At 37.8% G+C, this 25,284-nt stretch overlaps 1 protein-coding gene across 9 annotated transcripts in view; it reads right to left on the reverse strand.

Moving 5' to 3' along the window:
• Positions 1-25,284, reverse strand: part of RBL1 (RB transcriptional corepressor like 1) — a 78,105-nt gene that overhangs the window by 6,241 nt on the left and 46,580 nt on the right. For 6 of the 9 annotated variants that reach the window (XM_021077343.1, XM_021077346.1, XM_021077344.1 and 3 more), the window contains 5 exons: positions 17,538-17,804; positions 16,225-16,436; positions 9,871-10,047; positions 8,071-8,142; positions 6,126-6,216 (listed from right to left, as the gene is read on the reverse strand). In XM_021077343.1, coding sequence (XP_020933002.1) covers positions 6,126-6,216; positions 8,071-8,142; positions 9,871-10,047; positions 16,225-16,436; positions 17,538-17,804 — 819 coding nt within the window. The remainder of the gene's footprint in view (positions 1-6,125; positions 6,217-8,070; positions 8,143-9,870; positions 10,048-16,224; positions 16,437-17,537; positions 17,805-25,284) is intronic. The other 3 variants (XM_021077348.1, XM_021077347.1, XM_021077349.1) reach the window with 1 other exon arrangement.

The following is a 25,284-nucleotide window of genomic DNA, read 5'->3' on the forward strand; positions in this document are numbered from 1 at the left end:
TTTCAGAGTATGGGTAGCAGTGGCAAACCCTGAGCTTCAGATAATAAAAGGGCCTGCAGATATTCATCTTGGTCCTTTCGGAAAGGTGAAAAGACTCTAAAAGGTAAAGTGTATCCTCACAGATTAAGGAAGAAGCGAGTAAATTGCTTGTGTTTATTTTTCTGCAAATACATGGCAGGAAACATGTGTTCAGAGAGCCTTATTTTCCTATGCACAACAAAACTTCAGTGTTGTCTATAGTTGGCATCCTTGGTTGTAAAATGAAAGCTTGCCCCAAGGTGCTTTCCTATTTACTGGTATAACTCTAGGGTAACTTGTAACACCAGGTAGATTCTACTCATTCTTGGGGAAGAATACTACAAAACATCTACTTGTACATAATGAATCATCTACAAACAGGAGTTAAGAAAACTACTGACAATTAAAAAGAACACAGCATGTGAGAAAAAGTTCTCATATAGTGGCCTGCAAACATTGAGAATATGAGTAGAGCATGCTTCCATCTTAGGGAAACGAGAAAACTTAAACATGGTCTAAGAGCCAAGCAGCCACAGGGAATCTCCATAAGGATCTCAGTCCCAATTTGGATGTCCTTTTTACACTTCCTATTTTTGCAGGATCTTAATAGAGGAAAAAAAAAAAAAAAGGCTACATGATCAAATAAGTTAAGGAAATGCTGTAAATTATATTCTCTTAGAAATTCAGAATATGTGTCAGTATATTAAAGGCTCTGAAAAGTCCTGCAGTTAGGAAAAACCCCTGTTCACTTTAATTCCATACCTCTGAAGTTTTCTATGTATAGTTCCTCTTCCCCATAACACTTACTACTATCCTGGGGGACATCATCCCCCAGCAGCAAATACTGGCTTAGTAACGGCTATTGTAGGTTATTCTTGTTATATGTAAAATTGTTTAATGTCCTCCTTTGATTAGAAATTTCTGGAAACAGATATTATATTCTTCATGTTTCTGTAATTCCAATTCCAGTTGTTAAGAGTTATACAAGCAGCTATACTTAATTTGAAAACAAATATTTAAAACTCTCTAGGACCTTGGATTCTAACTAAACATTATTTAGCTATGCATTTTTTTCATTTCAAAACAGAAAAAAAAAAAAGACATCAGTTATCCTTAAGGAGGAAAAAAATTTCCAACTTTCTATCTCTTTAAGGACTTTATGTATGTATGTATGTATGTATGAATGAATGTCTTTTTAGGGCCACGCCCAGAGCATATAGAAGTTCCAGGCTAGGGGTTGACTGGAACTGCAGCTGCCAGCCTATACCACAGCCACAGCAACACGGGATCTGAACCATGACTTCAACCTACACCACAGCTCATGCAACACCAGATCCTTAACCCACTGAATGAGACCAGGGATTGAATCTGAGTCCTCATGGATACTAGTTGGGTTCATTACTGCTGAGCCACGATGGGCACTCCTCTTTAAGGGTTTTAGCACTCGGAAATTAAAGACTCCGTAAGCCCAGTGACTATCTGATCACATATATATCAGGAGATGGAACTTACTAAAGACTGAGAAAGAGAATGAGATCTCCCTGCCTGGTTTTGTTAACTGTTTCCCCTCAGAGGGTAGGAGGGACTGCAGCCTAATATAATTTGAGGCACAAGGTATAGTTTGATATATATTGTAAAATGAACTAATGAACTATTATGGTTTCATAATTTTCCCTACTGTTCCCACAAATAAGAAGAATGTCTTTTTTGGATTATCATATAACACTGTCAAGCAATTAAAATGTGGTTTTAAATAAAATACCAGTGAATGAGACTAGCCCTTAGAAAAAAAGGAGCTATTATCCACAGAGCTTTGGAGAGACGTGCTGAAATTTTTAGCCTGGATCTTTGGCTCCAGGAATTTTCCAAGAATCTAAAGTGAAAGTGGGAAGGGAGAAGTCAAATTATCCCAAGGCTGCAGGTGGCCAACTGCAACCATAACACATGATTAGTTTGATATCCCAAGACAATATAATTGCATCCAAGGGAAGAGATGTTAAGAAAATAGTAGATATTCATTTCTCAGAGGAACTGGTTTCGGATTGGGCACACTCAAACTGTTTGGGATGCGAATATTGATGAAACCCCCAACAACCACCTCCAGCCAATCCACTGACTAACTGATGCTGGTTTCTTTGCACATACTGTCATTAGTTTTCAGACTGAGAAGAGGCATATATTATGATTATTAGCACTTAAAATGAAGACAGTGAAGAAGCAAAATTATTTTAAGATGAAAGTAAGAAAGAACTGATTTATAAATCCAAAGGTCAGGCTGAGATATGACAGGCTCAACGAGTAAAGCAGCACTTGCCTGGAGTAGGCATTTGGTATTTATTTTCTTTCTTTCTTTTTTTTTTGTCTTTTGGTCTGTTGTTGTTGTTGTTGTTGTTGCTATTTCTTGGGCCGCTCCCGCGGCATATGGAGGTTCCCAGGCTAGGGGTCTAATCGGAGCTGTAGCCACCGGCCTACGCCAGAGCCACAGCAACACGGGATCCGAGCCGCGTCTGCAACCTACACCACAGCTCACGGCAATGCCAGATCGTTAACCCACTGAGCAAGGGCAGGGACCGAACCCGCGACCTCATGGTTCCTAGTCGGATTCGTTAACCACTGCGCCACGACGGGAACTCCGGTATTTATTTTCTATTTCTCCTATCGCATCCTTCCTCATTCTTTTTGCTCCTCACAATAACAATGTGCAGTAAATATTTCTGTCTGGTTTTCTTATTGAGAGAGCAGTGTTACTTAGCTCCAGTTATACAAAAGCCACTGACCATAGAACAATTTAAAACTATAGTGGTTTTAGACTATTTCAGTGATATTTTAGCAGTTTCTCATGAGCTCTAAAAGGCATCACTATAATCTAAAATAAAACAAAGTAAATCTTGTTTAAACAAATAATCTAAAAATAAAATGTGCTCCACCCACAGCATGGTTATCTATCTGGTGACTGTAAAACAGTTTTTTTTTGTTTTGTTTTTTGGATGCCCCGTGGCATATAGAGTTTCCAGGCCAGAGATCAGACCTGAGCCGCAGTTGTGATCTAAGCTGCAGCTATGGCAATGCCGATCCTTAACCCACTGGGCCAGGCTGGAGATCCTGCATCCCAACATTCCCAAGATGCCACTGATCCTGTTGCACCCCAGTGGGAACTCCTATAAAAGTCTTAATATGAATAAAGTCATTTAAGTATCAATTTCCAGTTAAGGATTTTATACATCTCATATGAAAACAAAATTTTTGTCCCTTGAAAGGATTTGCTTTAACTGCTTTTGTGTGTGTGATGTAGTTTGCAAAATTTAAAAGATTTTATGGAAGGAACATGGCCTTAGACAAATTAGCTTAAGGAAGAAAAACAGATCCCTTGTTGTGCAGTGGGTTAAGGATCTGGTGTTGTCATTGCAGCAACGTGGGTTGCTGTTTTGATGCAGGTTTGATCACTGGCCCAGGAATTTCCACATGCGGGGCCAAAAAAAAAGAGACAGACATTTAAAGGGCCCCACATTAATAAAATATAATAATTTTATTGTTATTTATTTATTGTCTTTTAAGGGCTGCACCCATGGCATATGGATGTTCCCAGGCTAGGGGTTGAATTGGAGCTGCAGCCGAGGCCTAAATCACAGCCACAGCAATGCTGGATCTGAGCCATGTCTTCGACCTACACCACAGATCATGGCAATGCCGGATCCTTAACCCACTGAGCAAGACCAGAGACTGAGCCTTTGTCCTCATGGATAATAGTCATACTGATTTCTGCTGAGCCACAATGGGAACTCCATTATAATGATTTTATATTGCTTATAGGATTTTCCATTGTGTAATAGGATCTGCAGTGTCTCTGAAGTGCTGGGATGCAGGTTTGATTTCCCAGCCTGGCACAGTGGGTTAATGATCTGGTATTGCTGAAGCTGTGGTGTAGGTTGCAACTGTGGCTGGGATCTGATCCCTGGCCTGGGAGCTCCATATGCCCACATGTAGACAAAAAAGAAAAAAAAATTTAATTACTTATAAACAAAATAATAAGTAATAACTACTACTTACTGAGGACTTAATATGAGCAGGCCTTGTATTAAATACTAGACACACATGAGTTCCTGTTCATGGTTAATGAATCCGACTAGGAACCATGAGGTTGCGGGTTCAGTCCCTGCCCTTGCTCAGTGGGTTAAGGATCGGTGTTGCCGTGAGCTGTGGTGTAGGTTGCAGATGTGGCTTGGATCCTGCGTTGCTGTGGCTGTGGCACAGGCTGGCGGCTACAGCTCTGATTAGACCCCTAGCCTGGGAACCTCCATATGCCTCAGGAGTGGCCCTAGAAAAGGCAAAAAGACAAAAAAACAAAAACAAAAACAAAAAAAAACAAGACACACAGACACAAACACGACACACACACATTCTTTTTAACTCTTAAAAAAAAGCCTCTGAGGAAGTAATGTAAAGTTTTCAATTTACTATCATATACCTGAGTGATATGTTTGTATTACTTAGATTAAATAATAATCTGGGTCTCTCAAGTGTTCTAATGAAGAATGCCAGTCTGGGGTGCTCGACTAATATAATAACGTATGTGGTCCATGAATGTCCAGTTGGTGTTTTAATCAGGAACCCATTCCCCAGGTGGCTAACCCAGGGTTTCTTGAGGTATGTCTCCATCAATGACCAAGGCTTTGCTAACATGCTCAATGTCAGAAATGGGTTTTCATTGATGAAAATAATGACCATTTATTAAGTATGCCTAATGCTAAAAACTGGGAAATTACAAGTATTTAAAATAAGCAGATTGGTTAACATATTTGATACACTATCCACAACAGCATGAAAGGGATGAGAGATCCAGTGAGGTCTGTGGGGCTTTACTACTATGAATGATGCCCAGGCCTGGACCCTGATGCATGCTGTTTGCCTGATCCTGGCTTTAAAGAGAACAGAATCCTGCTCTGGAATCCTGGCATCTATCTCAAGGGAACCCTTTATGTGAGGTGGTGGTTGGTCAGGCACCTGAGACTTGGAACTGCACAGGATGCATAAACTGTGAGTGCTTTCTAAAAAAGTAATTATCTTACTCTTAACTATGAATTTGTTTATAGAACCAGAACTATTCTCTGAAGGTGGTGTTCTTTGTGAGCCACACAAGAAGTCTGAAAGTAGTGTTCTTTGGTGTGTCAAAGTCTGGTTCATAGCATCTAGCCATAGCTCCAGGAAATGGAACACATCTTATTGGAACAAAGACTTGCCAGACAGTATCCTCTTTTACAACTTTGTCCTTTTTTTTGGTGCCAGAATTTCCGAGAGTCTATTATCATTATTATCTAGTATCAGTGGATACTCTTTCTGCTCTGTACTGCATAGGATCTTAACAATGGCTTTTTGGTTTTTTTTTTTTTTTTGCTTTTTAGGGATCCAACTGCAGCATATGGAGGTTCCCAGGCTAGGGTTCCAGTTGGAGCTACAGCTGCCGGGCTACACCACAGCCACAGCAACGTCAGACCTGAACCATGTCTGTGACCTACACCACAGCTCATCACAACACCAGATCCTTAACCCACTGAGCGAGGCCAGGGATCAAACCTGCAACCTCATGGTGCCTAGTTGGATTCGTTTCCACTGCGCCACGACGGGAACTCCTCTTTTCTTCTGATTCTCCTTTCTTTAAAAAAAATTACTAGTGCCTGAAGTCTTATCTTAGCATGATGGTACCAACAAGGTGTTGACCTTGCTACTGGTGACAGAATACCTACACTCTTATTAATGAATGAGATATTTCCTTAACTGTCTTCCCAGGCAAACCACTGACACCTATCTTACTTTCCCTGTCATTAGACTGATTTTTGAATTTTATGTGTGACACTTGTCTTTTATGTGTTTCATTAATGTGTGTATGAACACTAGGAAATTTCTAAAACACAACTAACAGGTGACAAACGAAGGGTTTCAATACACATCCTCTTTGGTGGGAGGCACCTGACCCAAACTCATTTGTTTCTTCCTAAAACACATATGCATTATCCACCCAACCTATATAATTAACTCCATGACATCCACTGTATTATGCACAATGTAATCAAAAGTATACTACATAGGGAATGTTAAATTGGGCAACTTACCACAATCTGTCATTTCAAAATCACCATTCAGGTTTTTATTGTATGCCATAGCTTCTCTTGGAATACTTTTCAGTAGTACACTTCTATAGACCTATAGGTCAGAATGGGGGGGAAAGGACTGCTAAGTCACAAAGAGGCACAGGTTAAGCAAAACCCAAATAAGAGGAGCAAGATATCAAGGCACTTAAAAAGTATTTGTATGGATGATAATCAAGGGAAAGATGTCAGTAGTCTTGTAAGGGTAGATTAAGGCAAACATCTGAGAAGAGGGGACAGTGAAGCAGAGCTCACTAGCTGAAATATGCCACTGTAGGAGGTTACAGAATAGAAGAATTAAGTAAGTAGTAACTAGACACTAATGAACAGGTTTCACCAAATAAAAGCAACTCAAAAAGATTTGAGCCTGTACCTTCTTTCTTTTAATTCCTAACATGAGAATCACTTGATCTCAATTAGGGCTTGTTTTCCCGCTCCCATCCCATGCCTAACTCCTTTCAGGTGGCCACATGAAAATTTGTTCCCCTCCCTGCTCCTAAACTGTTTTTAACCTCCAAAATAGCTGAAAGGCATGATCCATTTCTACTCATCCTATGGATATCAGTATTGAGAGAATATTTAGGAGGCTGGGGCTTGCTTGGTCCATTTTTGACACACACTAACTTCACCTTAATCATCTTAAGGGATACTCAACCTCTGTAAGCTCTGATCCTAAGGGATTTTTCTGAAGAGGCCCAGAAATAAGGCCTCTTTTTGGCTCTTGTAAGACCTCTATATTGCTGTCAGTGTATTTGCATTTGGGGCTTAAGTAAAGAGGTGAAACTATCTGTGGGGCTCTCTTAGAAGGGAGTATGACTACCAGTACTGGGGCCAGGGATATCTGAGCCAACACTTTTCTTCGCTTCCTAAGATGGCAGATCAGTGGGGCCAGAGGGGCCCCTTTAGAACAGAGCAATCAGGCTCATGAATGGCCTAATCCTTAAGGTAACCTAATTCTGTATTCTTTAGCTATAATAACCACAGTAATATAGTGCTAACAGTTACAAAATGCTTACTATGTGCCAGGCCACTGTGCTAACATTTTATATTTCCACGACTGAAAGTTTATACAGAAATCTCACCATGGGTATTATATCAAAAATGTCTGACATCTATTCAAAGATGAAACATTAAGATTCTTGGCAGATGGAAAAAGAAGTGAGACTTAATACTCAAATTGCACTGGATTTAAACATCATCAGAGAATCAAGTCTCATACAATTGAAGAATATTATTATTACTATTATTTTTGTCTTTTTAGAGCCGCACCCATGGCATAGGGAAATTCCCAGGCTAGGGATTACTGCTGAGTCACGATGGGATCACCAAAGAATGTTATTATTATAAATATTTTTCATTAGATTTTGAAATGAAAACTCAAAAAATGAATTTGATTGTTGAAAAATTCCCCCCTCAACAAATGAAATAAGAATGTGTGAGGGAGTTCCCATCTTGGTGTAGTGGAAACGAATCCAACTAGGAACCATGAGGTTGCAGGTTCGATCCCTGGACTCACTCAGTGGGTTTAGGATCCAGTGTTGCGTGAGTTGTGGTGTAGGTGGTAGACATGGCTCAGATCTTGCATTGCTGTGGCTGTGGTGTAGCTGGCAGTTGCAGCTCCAATTTGACCTCGAGCTTGGGAACTTCCATATGCCGCACATGTGGCCCTACAAAGCAAAATAAGAGAATGTGTGAAAAGTATGTGCATATATATGGATGAGTCAAAAATAGAAAGATTTCTGGGTTCTACTGAAACTTTTTTAATGAAACTGTCTTGAGTTTAATGATGTCCATTAAACCAAAAAAATCTGGAGTTAAACTATAAAAGAAGTTTACCTTTTATATTACTTGTCAGCAGAGAAATAGTACAAATCTATTTTTGGACAGGAGAAAAAATAATGTAACTCACATGACTATTAGCTTGGGGCTGATTCCTATAGCTTTTCATTATTTCTTGAAAAGTTCTTTCTTCTTTTGTTACCTAAGGAAAATAAAAACTGCATTCATCAATTGCTTTTAAAAGAAAAATGGCTTTGAATAAAAACTTCAATTACAGGTTGGCACTGAGAGCAGTCTTGCAGAAAGCTATTAACCCCAGGCCACTCCATAACTAAAAACCACTACCATTTATGACTTTTACTACCTTAAAAGTTTAGGCTTTGTGGCCTGTGGGGACTCAGCTAATGTTTCATTAATCAAAAGCACTCAGATTGCCATGGTATAACTCTACTGAAAAGACATTTCTTTATAAGAAAATATGTATAAGAAAATTCAGATCTGCTGAATCCCCTGCAGCCTCCAGTTTTATTAGTTTTTAAGTACTTACTTAAAAGTAAATTAACCACACATACTGAAGGATAGAAAATGTCTAGTGATGATTCACAATAAAATTGAGCACTTATTATAAGATTAGTCTTTTAACATTTCAGGACAGACTGTAGGGTTTTAATGCTTAGAAAAGTCACAGTGGTTGTAAAAGAAAGAAAATAAATTAGCGATCCATAAAGGAATCTCTTCTAGTCTATTTATTATCATAAAGTTCACTTAAATTACTTTTCTTTTGCTTCACTGTCCATTAGCACTAAAACTATTCTTCACAATGATGCTCTCCATAGAAAAGGTAAAGCCAGATCTACGGCAGTTTTCAAGAAAACACAAATGACTAGTTAATAACATTTATTAATAGAGATTTTAAAGAGGCTATGTGAGAGGGGAGTAACAAAGGAGTCTGAAAACATGCCCTCTACCTCAACAATCTTAAAGATTCAATCTTAACATGTACATCTCCTAGGACTGCTAGATGGCGAAAATGGTGAAGACCAAAGTTACAGATAATTGTTTCAGATATATTAGAATTTAAAAAACAAGTAAGACATGCTATTTTATGCCTTAAAACATGTAGCAACTAGAAAGTAAAATGGCTTTTCTGAGGAGGTGAAATAAATCACTGGAAAGCAATATAGTAAAGAAGCTATTTTATATCAGCTAATGAATCAGATAACCGGCCGTCACTGAATAACTTTAGCCAGCTGCTTTCAGATCTGGGTCTGTTACTCATTGAAAACATAACGATCATTTTAAAGTAACAAGATTAGAGGTGTCAGAGGGGTAGGGTTGGAAATGATTCTCCTTGAATAGCGTGGAGAACCATTTTACCACAAATGGTTTCTTTCTTTTTTTTTTTTCTTTTTCTTTTTAGGGCCGCACCTGCAGCATATGGAGGTTCCCAGGCCAGGAGTTGAATTGGAGCTACAGCTGCTGGCCTATGCCACAGCCACAGCAACATGGGATCTGAGCCACACCTGCGACCTGCACCACAGCTCATGGCAATGCCGGATCCCCAATCCAATGATGGGACCAACATCCTCATGGATACTAGTCAGATTTGTTTCTGCTGCACCACACCAGGAACTCCTACAAATGGTTTCTAAAGACCATTTCCAACTTCTTTACAACCAATGAATTCTTATGCAGTGAGAAAGCTGATTATAAAACACTAACCGGGAAGAAAAAAAAACCCAAACAAACAAAAACTAAATGGAGTCTAGAGAATAGCTACAGAGCTAGAAGTTACCACATAATTAACAATGGTAGGCACTGTTGGCTTATAGCACTTTAGCTGATCTGATGACTAAATGCAACAGATTTTCACTTCATGCTTCAAATACAGGCAACTAGAGCAGATAGCTTCCCTCAACTTATGCATTACCTTTGCCATGATGTAAAAGGCACAAAGGAGGAGCTGATCCAAATGTCTGTCTTTCATCAGATCAGGGCAGTGAACTAAAGTGAATTCAAAACATGTCCATATCTTTCTTCTTAACTCATTTGAAACATCCAGTTTTAAACATAAATCACGTAAGCGTACACTTGCCAAATGATAGACCTAAGATGGAAGATAGCACATTGATGCAAAAAAAATCACAAATAACTTCTCGAATTTATGTCTTACTGTGAACATGGGCTTTCGGGCCAAGATTAATAAACCTAAGGCTAGTGATGCATTAAATTATAAAAAAAAATCTGTTTTATAGTGTTAGTTCACTGCTATGGCAGAAGACTATAAATTAAAACAAAATTCTCTTTGGAAAACTACCTTAAACATTTTTTTGGAAAAGGTGTTATGTGCTATTATATACTATCAAGTATGTGAAGTGAGAACACTAAAATTAAAATGCAGGATTTACTAGCATCATTACCATTATGAATACACAATTTTTCAAATGCTTATAAGTCTCTCTTTTTGGTTTAGGTAAAATAGCTAGAAAGCCTAAGATGTCACATAATGCTCTAAAATGGCTCCAAAAATGAATCAGCAAACAAAACCATTTTAAAAATGTCCCCTATATTCTACATTGTTTTTATGAGCACACAAGAGGAATGGTAAGTAAATGAGAAGCCAGGTTTTGTTGCTGTTGCTATTTATTGAGGTATGACTGATATACAACATTATATTAGTTTCTCGTGTACAATCTGACGTAACATTTATATATGCTGTGAAAAGATCACAATAAGTCTAGTTAATGCCCATCATCACACACAGTTGCAAAAATTTTTTTCTTGAGAACTCTCAGATCTACTCTTTTAGAACTTCCAAATACACAATATAGTATTACTAACTATAGTCATCATGCTATACATTATACCCAACGATTTACTTGTTTTTCACCTATTCTGCCCACTCCCCGCCCCTGGCAACCAATATCCTGTTCTTTGTATCTATGAACTTGTTTTTGTTTTTCAGATTCTACATATAAAAGAGATCATATAGTATTTGTCTTTCTCTGTCAAGTTATTGTTTTTAAGTATGTCAAAGTAAATTCAGTTCAATGCCTTGAACCTTTCATATAGAGTCTTTATATGAACTGATGTTAATGCAAATAAAGGTCCTGAAAGATTCTAAAATGATTTCTGATCATCCAAAAAGCATTATGCTTCATTATTTCAAGAACTGGTAATGCTACTGTGGTATTTCTAAACCAGACTATACTATTTGAACTAAGTCTTCAAATGTAAATGGTCAGGGCAAAAAAAATGAAAAAGAGTAAGGCATTCTTCACAGCCACATATCTTTTGACAGGGAAAAAAATTTCACAAATTAAAGCTTAAAAATGAATTTTAGCTATTCAATACACTAATCTGATAGAGAGATAAGGGTTGACTCTAAAGCTGCCAGTGATTCATTCTATAACAAACTCACTTTCTTCATCCCATCCCTTTGTTTCTGGTCTAGCTGGCTAAGAGATAAACAGGAACCCTTGGAGTCAGGGAAATAGGAAACATGACGGAACTTTATATTCATGACAGTAGAAGATAACAGATTCAGTGAGTCCTAACTAGAAAGATTAAAAGTAATATGTAATTGAGTAATATTTCTTAAGTATCTTATAAAGTAATCCAAAGTTAAGGCCTTAAAGAGACATATTCTGGAAGACTTCTGATTCTAGCAAAATCACAGTAAATTCTATTCAGGCATTGGACACCAGCATCACACTGAGTTCAGCATGGATAACAGCTGCAATTTACTTAAGAAATGGTTATTTTGAATTCATTATATATATGGACATTTAAATTCCCTTTTAGGATAAAATTTTTCTAGCTTTTAATCTATATCAAGTAGGCTATAATTAAATGGAAGGTAAAGGACAAGCTAGATTCTGAAATTTAAAATTCAGAATTTAAAAATTCATAAATGCCTTATTTTTGTCAGTCTTAGATTCATTACCAAAGGCAGCAATTTGTCATTTTGAAAATTAAAAATAAGGAATGAGTGGGGAAAATACCACCTTTGGGACTCTGTTTTTGAAACAGGCCTTAGGCATAAAAGGTGGGTAAGAATCGGAATGGTGGGACATAGTAGAGAAGGCAGTGGGAGGGAGAAAAAAGAGTAAGTGTCTCAAGAATTATTATAAGAAAGACTAGCAGAGATACACTTAAATTTGCATCGAGATAATTTGAAAAAAAAAACAAAAAAATAAATTTCTTTAAAATTTTAAATCTTAAACCTTAATCACAATACTAGAAAAAAAAATACCTCCTTTTTCATTTACAATTTTCAAGTATAGGTTAGATAGCCACTAGTTATGGGATAGACTGGAGAGGGGTCTTCCAATTCTGGATTTATTTTATTTTATTTATTTATTTTTTTTTGTCTTTTTGCTATTTCTTGGGCCGCTCCCGCGGCATATGGAGGTTCCCAGGCTAGGGGTTGAATCGGAGCTGTAGCCACCGGCCTACGCCAGAGCCACAGCAACGCGGGATCCGAGCCGCGTCTGCAACCTACACCACAGCTCACGGCAACGCCGGATCATTAACCCACTGAGCAAGGGCAGGGACCAAACCCGCAACCTCATGGTTCCTAGTCGGATTCGTTAACCACTGCGCCACGACGGAAACTCCCTGGATTTATTTTAGAGAAGTATCATGTTTGGTTACAAATATCTGAATAACACTTGTCTTATCAGAAAGTTTATAGTACTTGTAAAAGATAAGGAGGATAAGTTGAAACCATTCCTTTTAGATCGTTGCATTAATACTAAAATAATCTAGTAGCTCCCTGGTAGCCTAACAGTTAAGGGTTTGGCATTATCACTGCTGTGGCTTGGGTTTGATCCATGGTCTGTGAATTTCTGCATGTCATAGGCACAGCCAAAAAAACCCCAAACAACCAACAAAACAAAACAAAACAAAAACAAAAACCTAAAATAATTTAGGGATTATCATGAGAACTGGTCAAATCTTAAAAAGATACTGGATTTATGATAAAAATTATGTAGACTCCCCACAATATCCCCACCAATCTTAATGAATCTTCAGTAATTTAAACTTGTCTATAAGGTCTAGGATGTACCAGTCCCACAAAAACTCCAATCCAAAGCAATATAACACAAAGGAGTTCCTGTAAATTCCAGCAGATGGCCAACTGCTTACTTGAAGTTATGTGAAACAAGCTGGCAGGAAACATAAGTTACATCAGGACATGGAATCAAGCCCTATGAGTCAGTCCAAACACAGCTCATCAAGATCATAATGTTCTTTTAAGAAGAGGTCAAACATGTTTTTTAAAAAAGGCTAAAGGTATACTACCTGATACCAAAGCTAGATAAAGACACTATAACTACAGACCAATATCTGTTATGAATATTGATGATATTCCTCCACAAAATATTAAAAAAACCTAGCAACCGAGTATAACAGTATACGTTAAAAAGATCATACATCATGACCAAGTAAGATTTATTCCTGGAATGAAAGGATAGTTTAACATATGAAAATCAACCAGTGTAACTAAATTAACAGAATAAAGAAAAAAATATAGTCATCTCAGAACTGATGCAGAAAAAAAAAAAGCATTTGACAAAGTTCAATATCCTTTTATTATAAAAACAAACCAGGAATAGAAACTAGTTCAACATAATAAATATCATATGTGAAAAATCCATAGCTAACATCATACTCAATGTGAAACAATTTAAGCTTTTCCTCTTAAATCAGGAGTAAGACAAGCAAGCTCAATTTTAGCATTGCTATTCAACATACTACTGGAAGTTCTAGTCAGAGCAATTAGGCAAGAAAAAGAAATAAAAGGCATTCACATTAGAAAAGTAGTAAAATTATCTCTGTGTGGAAAACCAAAAAACCCTGGAGTCCATAAAAAATGGCAGAAATACCAAATGAATCAAGCAAAGTTGTGGGATATAAAATCAACACACACAAAATTGCTTTTATTCCTATACCATTAACAATGGATAATCTAGGTGTTCCTGCTGTAGTGCAGGAACTGAATCTGACTGCAGCAGCTCGGGTTACTCCAGAAGCTCAGGTTTAATCCCCAGCCCAACTGAGTGGGTTAAAGGATCTGGTATTGCCACAGCTGTGGCATACATCACAGCTGTGGCTTAGACTCAGTCCCTGGCCTGAAAACTTCCATATGCCATGGGTTCGGCCATAAAACAAAATGAAACAAACAAGAACAATAGACAATCCAAAAATGAAATTAAGAAAATGACTCCATTGACAATATCATGAAAAATAAAATACTTGGGAATAAATTTAACTAAGAAGGCAAAAATTTGTACACTGAAAACTGAAACGCTGAAAGAAATGAAAGAAAACACAAATAAATGGAAAGACAGTCCACATTTTAGACTGAAAGACTTAATATTGTTAACATATCAACACTATTCAGAGGAATTATAGATTTGATATATTTCCTATCAAAATCCCAATGATTTTTTCTGCAGAAATAGAAAAAAAAAATCCATCCTAAAACTCCTATGGAATGTCAAGGGACTCTGAATAGCCAAAACAATCTTGAAAAAGAACAAAATTGGAGGCCTCACATTTTCTGATTTCAAAACTTACTATAAAGTCACAGTAATCAAAACTGTACAGTACTGGCATGAAGAAACCAATGAATAGAATAGAGAGCCTAGAAATAAACCTTCCCATATATGGTGATGAATGACTTTTGTCAAGGGTGCCAAGACCATTCAAGGAGGAAAAGCAGTCTTGTCAACAAAGTGGTGTTGAGAAAACTGGATATCCACATGTAAAGGACAAAATTGGGTCCTTACATTATACCATATATAAAAATTAACTCAAAATGGATTAAAGTCCTAAATGTAGATTGCTAAAACTAAAAAATCCTACAAGAAACAGAGGAGAAAAGCTTCATGACATTGGAATGTGCAATGATTTCTTGGACATGACGCTAAAACAACAAGACAACAAAATGAAACAGATAAATTAAACTTCAAAATTAAAAATTTCTGCACATCAAAGGATGCTATGTACAACATGGTAAAAAAGAAAACCAAGGAATGGGAGAAAATACTTGCAAATCATATATCTGATAAGAGATGAATATCCAGAACATATACAGGACTATAACTCAACAATGAAAAACTCAAAAAACAGGCTAAGGACTTGACATTTCTCTGGGGGAGATATACTGATGGCCAATAAGCACATGAAAAATGTTCAACATCGCTAATCATCCAGGAAATGCAAATCAAAAATATAGTGAGATATACCACTTAACACTCATTAGGATGATTATTATCAAAAAACAAACAAACAAAAAGTGTTGCCAAGTATGCAAGGAACTTACAACCCTTGGACATTGCTGGCAAGAATATAAATGGTGCAGCAAATGGTATGGTAGTTTCTTAAAACTTAAATTTAAAATTACTGTTCCATGGAGTTCCTGTCATGGCTCAGTGGTTAAAGAACCCGACTAGTAACCATGAGGTTGTGGGTTCGGTCTCTGGCCTCACTCAGTGGGTTAGGGATCCGGTGGTGCCATGAGTTGAAGACAAGGCTCGGATCTGGCGTTGCTGTGGCTGGGGCATAAGCTGGCAGCTATAACTCCAATTGGACCCCTAGCCTGGGAACCTCCATATTCTGTGTGTGCAGGCCTACAAAGACAAAAGAAAAAAAAAAAATTAGTATTCCATTTCTGTATGTACACAGAAGAATTCAGAGACTTGAATAGATATCCGTACACCAATGTTCATAGTAACATCATGCAATCACAACAACCAAAAGGTAGAAACAGCCCAAATGTCAATCTACAGATGAATGGATAAACAAAACACATTATATACATATAATGAAACATTATTCAACCTTAAAAGAAGGAAATTCAGACACACACTACAGCATAGATGAATCTTGAAGACATATGTTTAAGAGAAATAAGCCTGTCATAAAAGGACAAATACTTTATGATTCCATTTATATGTGGCACCAAGAGTAGCCAAATTCATAGAGACAGAAAGTACAATGATAGCTACTGGGGGGTGAAGGGAAGAAATGAGGAGTTATTGTTTAATGGTGCAGAGTTTCAGGTTAAGAAGATGAAAAAGTTCTGGCTATGGATGGTGGTGAAAGCTGCCCAACAATACGAATGTACTAATGACACTTATATTAAATGGTTAATGTAATATATTTTATTTTGTGTACTTTACCACACACACAAAAAGGCCAAAACCACCCTCCGTTACTCAATCTTTCTTGCACTGATTAAATGAGATCTTTTTAGAAGCTAAAAAACACATACCTTTCTATAAAACAGCGCTAAGGACCCAGTTCTCTTTGGCTTGCTTATTCCAATCGGATGTACCTCTTGTGCTTTAGTCAAATGGGTCTGTTTTGGAGAAGCACCAATTAATGACTGAGCTGTAAGTGATATAGGACTCTCGACTTTGGACTCCTGAGTTGTATTCACGGAAATTGGTATCAGTGTGATCTCTCCAGCATCATTTGCAATACCTGAATGTACAAGCAAGAGTTTTTAATTTTAGAAACTAAGTGCATGTGTTCTAGAAAAGTTGTCAATTCTCCCTTCCTTCCTCTCTCCCTCCCTCCCCCTTCTCCCTCTTTTTTCTTCCTTTCTTTCTGTCCCCGCTTCCTTTCTTCCTATCCACAGGAATATGTTAGAAGAAGAAAGCCACAAAAAAGTAATTCTAGGTTATGATATTCTTATTTTATATTTCTGCTATGAAACAATAATATTGTTTTGTTTGGAGCTCTAAAGGAGATGGTTTTAATCAGTAAACAATTTTTGCTCAATGCACTCATTTGTAAAACTCAGATAAGGAAATAAGTCCTAACAAAGAGGATAGTAAATTTATAAAATATGGAAATTCAAAAAACAGTGTAGGAATACCTCAGAGATATTGTGAGTCTGGTTCCAGACCCCACAATAATGTGAGTATCATAATAAGGTGAGTCATATGAATTTTTTGGTTTTCAAGTGCATATAAAAATTATATCTATACTATAGTCTATTAAGTATGCAATAGCATTATGTCTCAAAAACAATGTATACACCTCGATTAAAAATATTTTGTTGCTAATCTGACAACACAGGGTTGCTGCAAACCTTCAGTTTGTAAATTTGATTAAAAAAAGGGGGGGAGCAGTAAAGCACAATAAAGGAAAGCTCAATAAGACAAGGAATGCCTCTAGTACAGGTTCAAAACAAAACAAAAGGGTGGAGTACAGAGGATCTTTAGGGCAGGGAAACTATTGTGTATAACAGTATTATACCAGATGTGTCATTACACATTTATCAAAATTCATGGAATGTAGAACACCGAGAGTGAACCCTAATGTAAACTATGAACTTGGGATGATAATGATGTGTCAATGTAGGTTCATCAACTGTAACATGTTACTCTGGTGCAGAATGTTGACAGCAAAGAAGGCTCAGTTTTTCCCTGAAACTAAAACTATTCTTTTTTTAAAAAAGGTACAGGTTCAAGAAAAAATACTGGGATAAAAAGACAATGTGATCCAATCGAATAAGACGCTTCTTAAAATTTTATCCAACTCAGAAAAAAATATAAAATAAATACATCAAAAAGTTACCATGCAATGGGATTGTAACTTTATGTCCCGTTGTCCCTGTTACAATGGCTGTGGCCATTGTTAAAAGACTTTGCCCAGGTGAAATTGATATATTTTCAGCAGTAATACTTGAAGAAGGGGCAATTTTCAGTTTTGTTCCTTCTGTTATGATCCTGTCCATAAGCATCTCCTTTGGGGGGTCTTCCTCAAAAAGTCTTCTTTTCGCACTCCCAGCGGTAGGAGAACTGTAGCGTTCATGGACAGAAATTGGAGACAATGGTTGCATATCTAAAAAAAAGAAATTTATAATAGTTTGACATGTATTCCAAAAGAATAAATCAGGTTTACTCATTCATTCAACAAATAGATACTGAGTTACTAAGCTAATAACAAGGCCTCTGTCCTCATGGAATATCTAGTCTAGTGGGAGAGAGAAGAATGAAATAAATCACAGTAAAACTAGGAGAGCCCATCTTCCTGGTTTCTTAAACCTCTGCATATATATATTGTCTTTTTGCCTTTTCTAGGGCCGCTCCCGCGGCATATGGAGGTTCCCAGGCTAGGGGTTGAATGAGAGCTACAGCTGCCGGCCCACACCACAGCCACAGCAACAAGGGATCCGAGCCGCGTCTGCAACCTACACCACAGCTCACGGCAACGCTGGATCCTTAACGCACTGAGCAAGGCCAAGATCGAACCCATAACCTCATGGTTCCTAGTCGGATTCATTAACCACTGCGCCACAACGGGAACGCCAAACCTCTCCCTATATTAAAGAAGCAAAATATTAAGGGTAAAGTAGAAGCTGAGAGGTAGAATGCGTTGACTGCTAAATTTTAAAAGCAGTCCAATTAGCATCTGTCTATCATATCTACGAAATAACACCTGATAAGAAGGAAAAATGAGTTATTTGGTTCACATTTTTGCCTCCTCCTACTATCCCACATTTCAAACAGTTTATGGCAGTAGCTACAGATTTCTGACTCAGCAGATGCAAAGTAATGTTTTTTAAGTGCACTGCAAGATGGAGAGGAGTTAAAGGGTTATGATTCGAGTTAACTTGCCTTAATCTGAGGCATTAGTGATTAGTGTGCTGATCAAAAAACGGTAAGACACGGTTTTGCCTCCATGCAGGAGCTGCTCTCCTTTCCCTCTCCACTAGGTGCCAAGGGTTCTCCTAGCCCCTGCCAGTCTACGTCTTTTCCCACAATCATCCCCCACTTCCCTCAACCCACTGTTTCTTTATAGGTATGTGGTATGTTTTTAAAGTAGAGCACTTCATGGAGGAGTTCCCGTCGTGGCGCAGATTCGTGGGAACGAATCTGACTAGGAACCATGAGGTTGAGGGTTCAATCCCTGGCCTCGCTCAGTGGGTTAAGGATCCGGCATTGTCGTGAGCTGTGGTGTAGGTTGCAGACACGGCTCGGATATGGCGTTGCTGTGGCTCTGGCATAGGCCGGCAGCTGTAGCTCCGATTAGACACCTAGCCTGGGAACCTCCATATGCCCTGGGTGCGGCCCTAAAAAGACCAAAAAAAAAAAAAAAAAAAAAAAAAAAAAAAAAAGCACTTCATAGAAGTTCCTGCTGTGGCTTAGAGGGTAATGAACCTGACTAGAATCTATGAGAAAGCAGGTTTGATCCCTGGCCTTGATCAGTGGGTTAAAGATCTTGCATTGTGACTCAAAGATGCGGCTCAGATCCAACATTGCTGTGGCTGTGGTGTAGGCAGGCAGCTACAGCTCTATTCTACCCCTGGCCTGGGAATTTCCATATGCCACGAGTGTGGCCCTAAAAAATGACCCAAAATTAAAAAAAAAAGTAAAAGTAAAAGTAAAAGTACCACACTAATTATTTTTATTTATTTGTATTTTCTTTTCTTTTTGTCTTTTTGCCTTTTCTAGGGCCACTCCTATGGCATTTGGAGGTTCCCAGGCTAGGGGTTGAATCGGAGCTGTAGCCACCAGCCTACGCCAGAGCCACAGCAACGCAGGATCTGAGCCGCATCTGCAACCTACACCACAGCTCACGGCAACTCCGGATCCTTAACCCACTGAGCAAGGCCAGGGATGGAACCAGCAACCTCATGGTTCCTAGCTGGATTTGTTAACCACTGAGCCACGATGGGAACTCCATCACTAATTATTTTTATACTCACTAATTAGTTATGTCATATGTTTTTAAAACATGTTTAAAAGTTTTAAAAATTATCTCTGACAATAATTTGACAGCTCTCTGTATTACTAAGTGGGGAAATAGTCATGGTTTAATTAAAATCTCTCCATAATTCTGGGGGTTATAAAAGCAGCTCTGACTTCCAATCTTAGTAAACAAGTAGAAAGTTCTATTGTAGCTCCCATTACCCCTTAACAGAAGTCGACCTAGCTGCCTTATATCTAAGAAAATCAATGCAGCCCTTCAAACCAACTAGGACTGTTCAGAGCTGACATTTCAAAGGAAAACTCATGTTATAGCCATGAAGTCAGCTGCAAACCCCTTGTAATTTTTTTTTTTTTTTTTTTTTTTGCCTAGTACAATACTGGAAAAGCTACAGTAGCTACTCAAAAAAACTTAAGAAACATATAAATTAGTACATTATCTTTTCCTCCCCAGAGTCAAGGCTCAATATTATTGTTTTCTGAGGGTTTTTCATTATTTAATTCTCTTGCCTGAACCCTATAAGAAAATAACTTTTTCATCTAATTGCAAAAAATAGTATATCACTTGAATGTTCATAGCAGCATTATTCATAAAAGCCAACATTTGGAAATAATGCCCATCAACTAATGAATGAACAAACAACATGTTATACATCCACACAATGAAATATTATTCAGCCATAAAGAGTAATGAATGCTGATACATGTCACAGTATAGATGTACCTTGAAAACATAAAAGAAGCCAATCATAAAGATCACATGTTATATAATTCCATTTATATGAAATATCCAGAACAGACAAATCCATAGAGACAAAGAAGATATCAGGCTTTGTCTAGGGTCTTGAGAGAGGGGGAAATAGAGAGTAATTATCATTTGATACAAGATTTCTTTTGGGGGTGATAAAATGTCCTAGAATTAGATAATGGTGATAGTTATATAGTATTGTGAATATACTAAAACCCACTGAATTGTGTACTTTAAAAGGGTGATTTCATGGTATGTGAATTACATCCAATTTTAAAAAGCTCACTGAAAAAATTTAAATACCCAAAAACCATTACAAAGAAGGTAACACAAAATCCCACCATCGGGAAAGAATCACATTTTAGTGTCTATTACTCACAATCTCAGTTCTGAGTTCTCTAGCTAGGCTGCAAAAACACATACACACACACACATACATAAAAATTATAGATACACAGAGTTCATGCTTTGTATAGTTAACAGTATGCATGAGTTTCAGTTACTACAGCTCAGTTAAATTAACAACAGCCTTAACAAAACAGTTCAAATTTCAAATTTCTCTGACTAGCATCCACAAGGACACAGGTTCAATCCCTGGCCTCGCTCAGTGGGTTAAGGATCTGGCATTGCCTTGAGCTGTGGTATAGGTCAAGACGCATCTTGGATCTGGCATTGCTGTGGCTGTGGTGTAGGCCAGCAACTCCAGCTCCAATTCAACTCCTATCCTGGGAACCTCCACATACCTCTGGAGCTGCCCTAAAAACAAAAACAAAATTTCAAATTTTACTTGCCATAGTATACTGACTGTGAGTAAATGCATAAACTACAAAATTTTTCCACAAATCATTATGTATAGACTAGATGTATATCCTGATTGGTGACCAATCATGTCACTTCTTGCAAAGTCTGATTGTGACTGGATACAGCACACTTATTCAATTCATGCAGGCAGCAAAGCATATAGTTATGTTGCCTCCTTGTTTCCCAGTGATAAACCAGCATAGCATTTTACAAAAACAGACAAATGAAAGCAGAAATTGTAAAAAAAGAAAAAAAATTTTTTTCATTTCAACAAATAAATGAAAAGTGATAATGCTGAAAATGAAATTAAAACTGTTGAAGTTATAGAAGAAACAGCTGCCCTAGGAAAATTGACACTGTTGCTGTTCAAAAGATCAGATATGCAGCCAGAAGAATTGCATGAAAATGAAATTTACTGAAATAAATGTGAAAAGTTTTTAAGAAGAAAAAGATGAAAGTGTCCAAGAGGTTACAATGGCAAAAAACTTCACATTAAAGGAACTCTGAGATATTTCACAACACCGAAAGCACAAAGGATAAAATGTCGAAAGCTGATTCAAAATTAGAAAGGAACGTGACAGTTCACCAGGGCACAGGAAAGAAGCTAACTCAGTATCATAAGTTATATGAAGGTGGCAAGCACCATTTAAACTAGTTTTTATGTAAGTTTAAAAACAAAAAACAGGAGTTCCCGTCGTGGCGCAGTGGTTAACGAATCCGACTAGGAACCATGAGGTTTCGGGTTCGGTCCCTGCCCTTGCTCAGTGGGTTAACGATCTGGCGTTGCCGTGAGCTGTGGTGTAGGTCGCAGACGCGGCTCGGATCCCGCGTTGCTGTGGCTCTGGCGTAGGCTGGTGGCTACAGCTCCGATTCAACCCCTAGCCTGGGAACCTCCATATGCCGCGGGAGCGGCCCAAGAAATAGCAACAACAACAACAAAGGCAAAAGACAAAAAATAAATAAATAAATAAAATAAAAACAAAAAACAAAAAACAAAAAAATCTTGTTTCCAATATTCTCAATGTTTCCAATATTTTAAATTTCAGTGTACTAAGTAAATATTTTCACTATGTTTTTACTTCTTTAAATGGTAACAACTGACAGTAAGAGCTTTTAATTTTGATAAGTTTTTTTTTTAGGGCTCAACCCATGGCATATGGTCCCAGGCTAGGGGTCAAAATGGAGCTATATAGCTACTAGCCTACACTACAGCCACAGCAACGCCAGATCCGGACCACGTCTGCAACCTACACCATAGCTCATGGCAACCCTGGATCCTTAACCCATTGAGTGAGACCAGGGATCGAACCTGAATCCTCAGGGACACAAGTCAGATTCATTTCTGCTGAGCTACAAAGGGAACTCCAATGAGATTTTTAAAGATCATAAAACAATCCTAATTATTAGCAATGCTCAATGAAGACTGTTTTACATGCACAGCTTGCATATTTTTATGGCCTTGTACCATATATAAAGCAAGACACATAAACATTAGAGGCAAGGAGTTCCCATTGCAGCTCAGTGAAAACGAACCCGACTAGTATCCATGAGGATGTGGGTTCAATCCCTCCCTCTGCTCAGTGGGTTAAGGTCTGGCATTGCTGAGAGCTGAGGTGTACATCGAAGACATTGCTCGGATCTAGTGTTGCTGTGGCTGTGGCATAGGCCAGCAGCTGCAGCTCTGATTTGACCCCTAGCCTGGGAACTTACATATGCTACAGGAATGGCCCTAAAAAGCAAAAACAAAACAAAACAAAAAATTAAATACCATTATAGGCCAAAAATGGGTCTAGAGCAACATTACTATGTAACCTGGAGAGTTGTTCAGCTGAGGTTCATTCAGGGATGTTCTGCCGTCAGAAGAATGTAAATGAAAAAATTCAAGAGCTCTGTAACCCAGGAGATGCACACATCAGTTTGCTACCTCACAAGAGACAAAAAGAATGCACTAAAATCTTCCTATTAGTAAGGCTCAAATGAACTATTTTGAGGGAGTATAGATAAGCAATTTATTAGATGAACTTAAGTATCCCAAAGAGTTCTCCATTCCACTTTCAACATTTATTTCTCTTTGGAGACTTAGACAGAGAAAGAATATATAACTTTTGTCACATTTGAAAAACTAGGTATTTAGAAAATTAACACACAGAAATCGACGGCATTTCTATACACTAACAATGAAAAACCAGAAAGAGAAATTAGGGAAGCAATCCCGTTTACCATCACATCCAAAAGAATAAAATACCTAGGAATAAACCTCCCTAAAGAGACAAAAGACCTGTACTCTGAAAACTATAAGATGCTGATGAAAGAAATCAAAGATGACACAAACAGATGGAAAGAAATACCATGCTCTTGGATTGGAAGCATCAATATTATCAACATGACTATACTACCCAAGGCAATCTACACAATCAATGCAAACCCTATCAAATTACCAAGAACATTTTTCACAGAACTCGAACAAAATATTTTAAAGTTTGTTTGGAAGCACAAAAGACCCAGAATAGCCAAAGACATCCTGAAAAAGAAAAACAGAGCTGGAGGAATCAGGCTCCCGGACTTCAGACTATACACAAAGCAACAGTCATCAAAACCATATGGTTCTGGCACAAAGACAGAAATGTAGATCAGTGGAACAGGATAGAAAGCCCAGAATTAAACACACGCACCTACAGCCAACTAATCTATGACAGAGGAGGCAAGAATATACAATGGAGAAAAGACAGCCCTTTCAATACGTGGTGCTGGGAAAACTGGACAGCCACATGGAAAAGAATGAAATTAGATCACTTCCTAACACCACACACAAACATAAACTCAGAATGGATCAAAGACCCAGATATAAGATCATACACTATAAAACTCTTAGAGGAAAACACAGGCTGAGTACTCTCCGACATAAATGACAGCAACATCTTCTCAGATCCACCTCTTAGAGTAATGACAATAAAAACAAAAATAAATAAATGGGACTTAATTAAACTTGTTTCTTCTGAGCAAAGGAAACCCTAAACAAAACAAAAAGACAATCCATAGAATGGGAGAAAATCTTTGCAAATGAATTGACTGACAAGGGATTAATCTCCAAAATTTATAAACACCCCCTACAGCTCAATACCAAAAAAACGAACAACCCCATCAAAAAACGGGCAGAAGATCTAAACAGACATACAGATGGCCAAAGAAGACATACAGATGGCCAAAAAACACAAGAAAAGATGTTCAACATCACTCATTATTAGAGAAATGCAAATCAAAACCACTATGAGGTACCGCCTTTACACAAGCCATAATGGCCATCATTAAAAAAGTCTACAAACATGGGAGTTCCTGTCGTGGCTCACTAGTTAACGAATCCGACTAGGAACCATGAAGTTTTGTGTTTGATCCCTGGCCTTGCTCAGTGGGTTAAGGATCCAGTGTTGCTGTGAGCAGTGGTGTAGGTCACAGATGAGGCATGGATCTCACATTGCTGTGGCTGTGGTGTGGGCCAGTGGCCACAGCTCCAATTCAACCCCTAGCCTGGGAACCTCCATATGTCACGCATGTGGCCCTAAAAAAAGCAAAAAAGAAAAGAAAAGAAAAAAACCTCAAAACCAAAAAAGCAGACTCAGCAAAGCAATGAAGAAATAAAACAAAACAAACTCATAGACGCAGAGAACAGAATAGTGATTGCCAGGGGGGAAGGGGTTGGAGGTGGGTGAAATGGGTGAAGGGGGTCAACTGTATGGTGATGGATGGTAACTAGACTTTCGGTGGGGAGCACTCGATAGTGTATACAGACGTTGAGTTATAATGCTCTACAGCTGAAATTTATATAATAAACTAAAGAAGCTATCATGGACAAGTTTACTAGTAACATGATCCATACAAGTCATCCCCTAAGTCCATCAATATTCTATTAAGCCGATCAAAATTTTATTAAATAATTGACATTTATCTTTTATAATTGTGCAGGTTTAGATAGTTAAATTTATAATGCTGTTGCATTATACTTTATATGTTGTGTGTATGTCTTTGAATTTATGACATAATTTTGATCACATCTGTAATGCTTTTA

This window comes from Sus scrofa, chromosome 17 (assembly GCF_000003025.6).
Source record: "Sus scrofa isolate TJ Tabasco breed Duroc chromosome 17, Sscrofa11.1, whole genome shotgun sequence".
Taxonomy (NCBI): Eukaryota; Metazoa; Chordata; class Mammalia; order Artiodactyla; family Suidae; genus Sus; species Sus scrofa.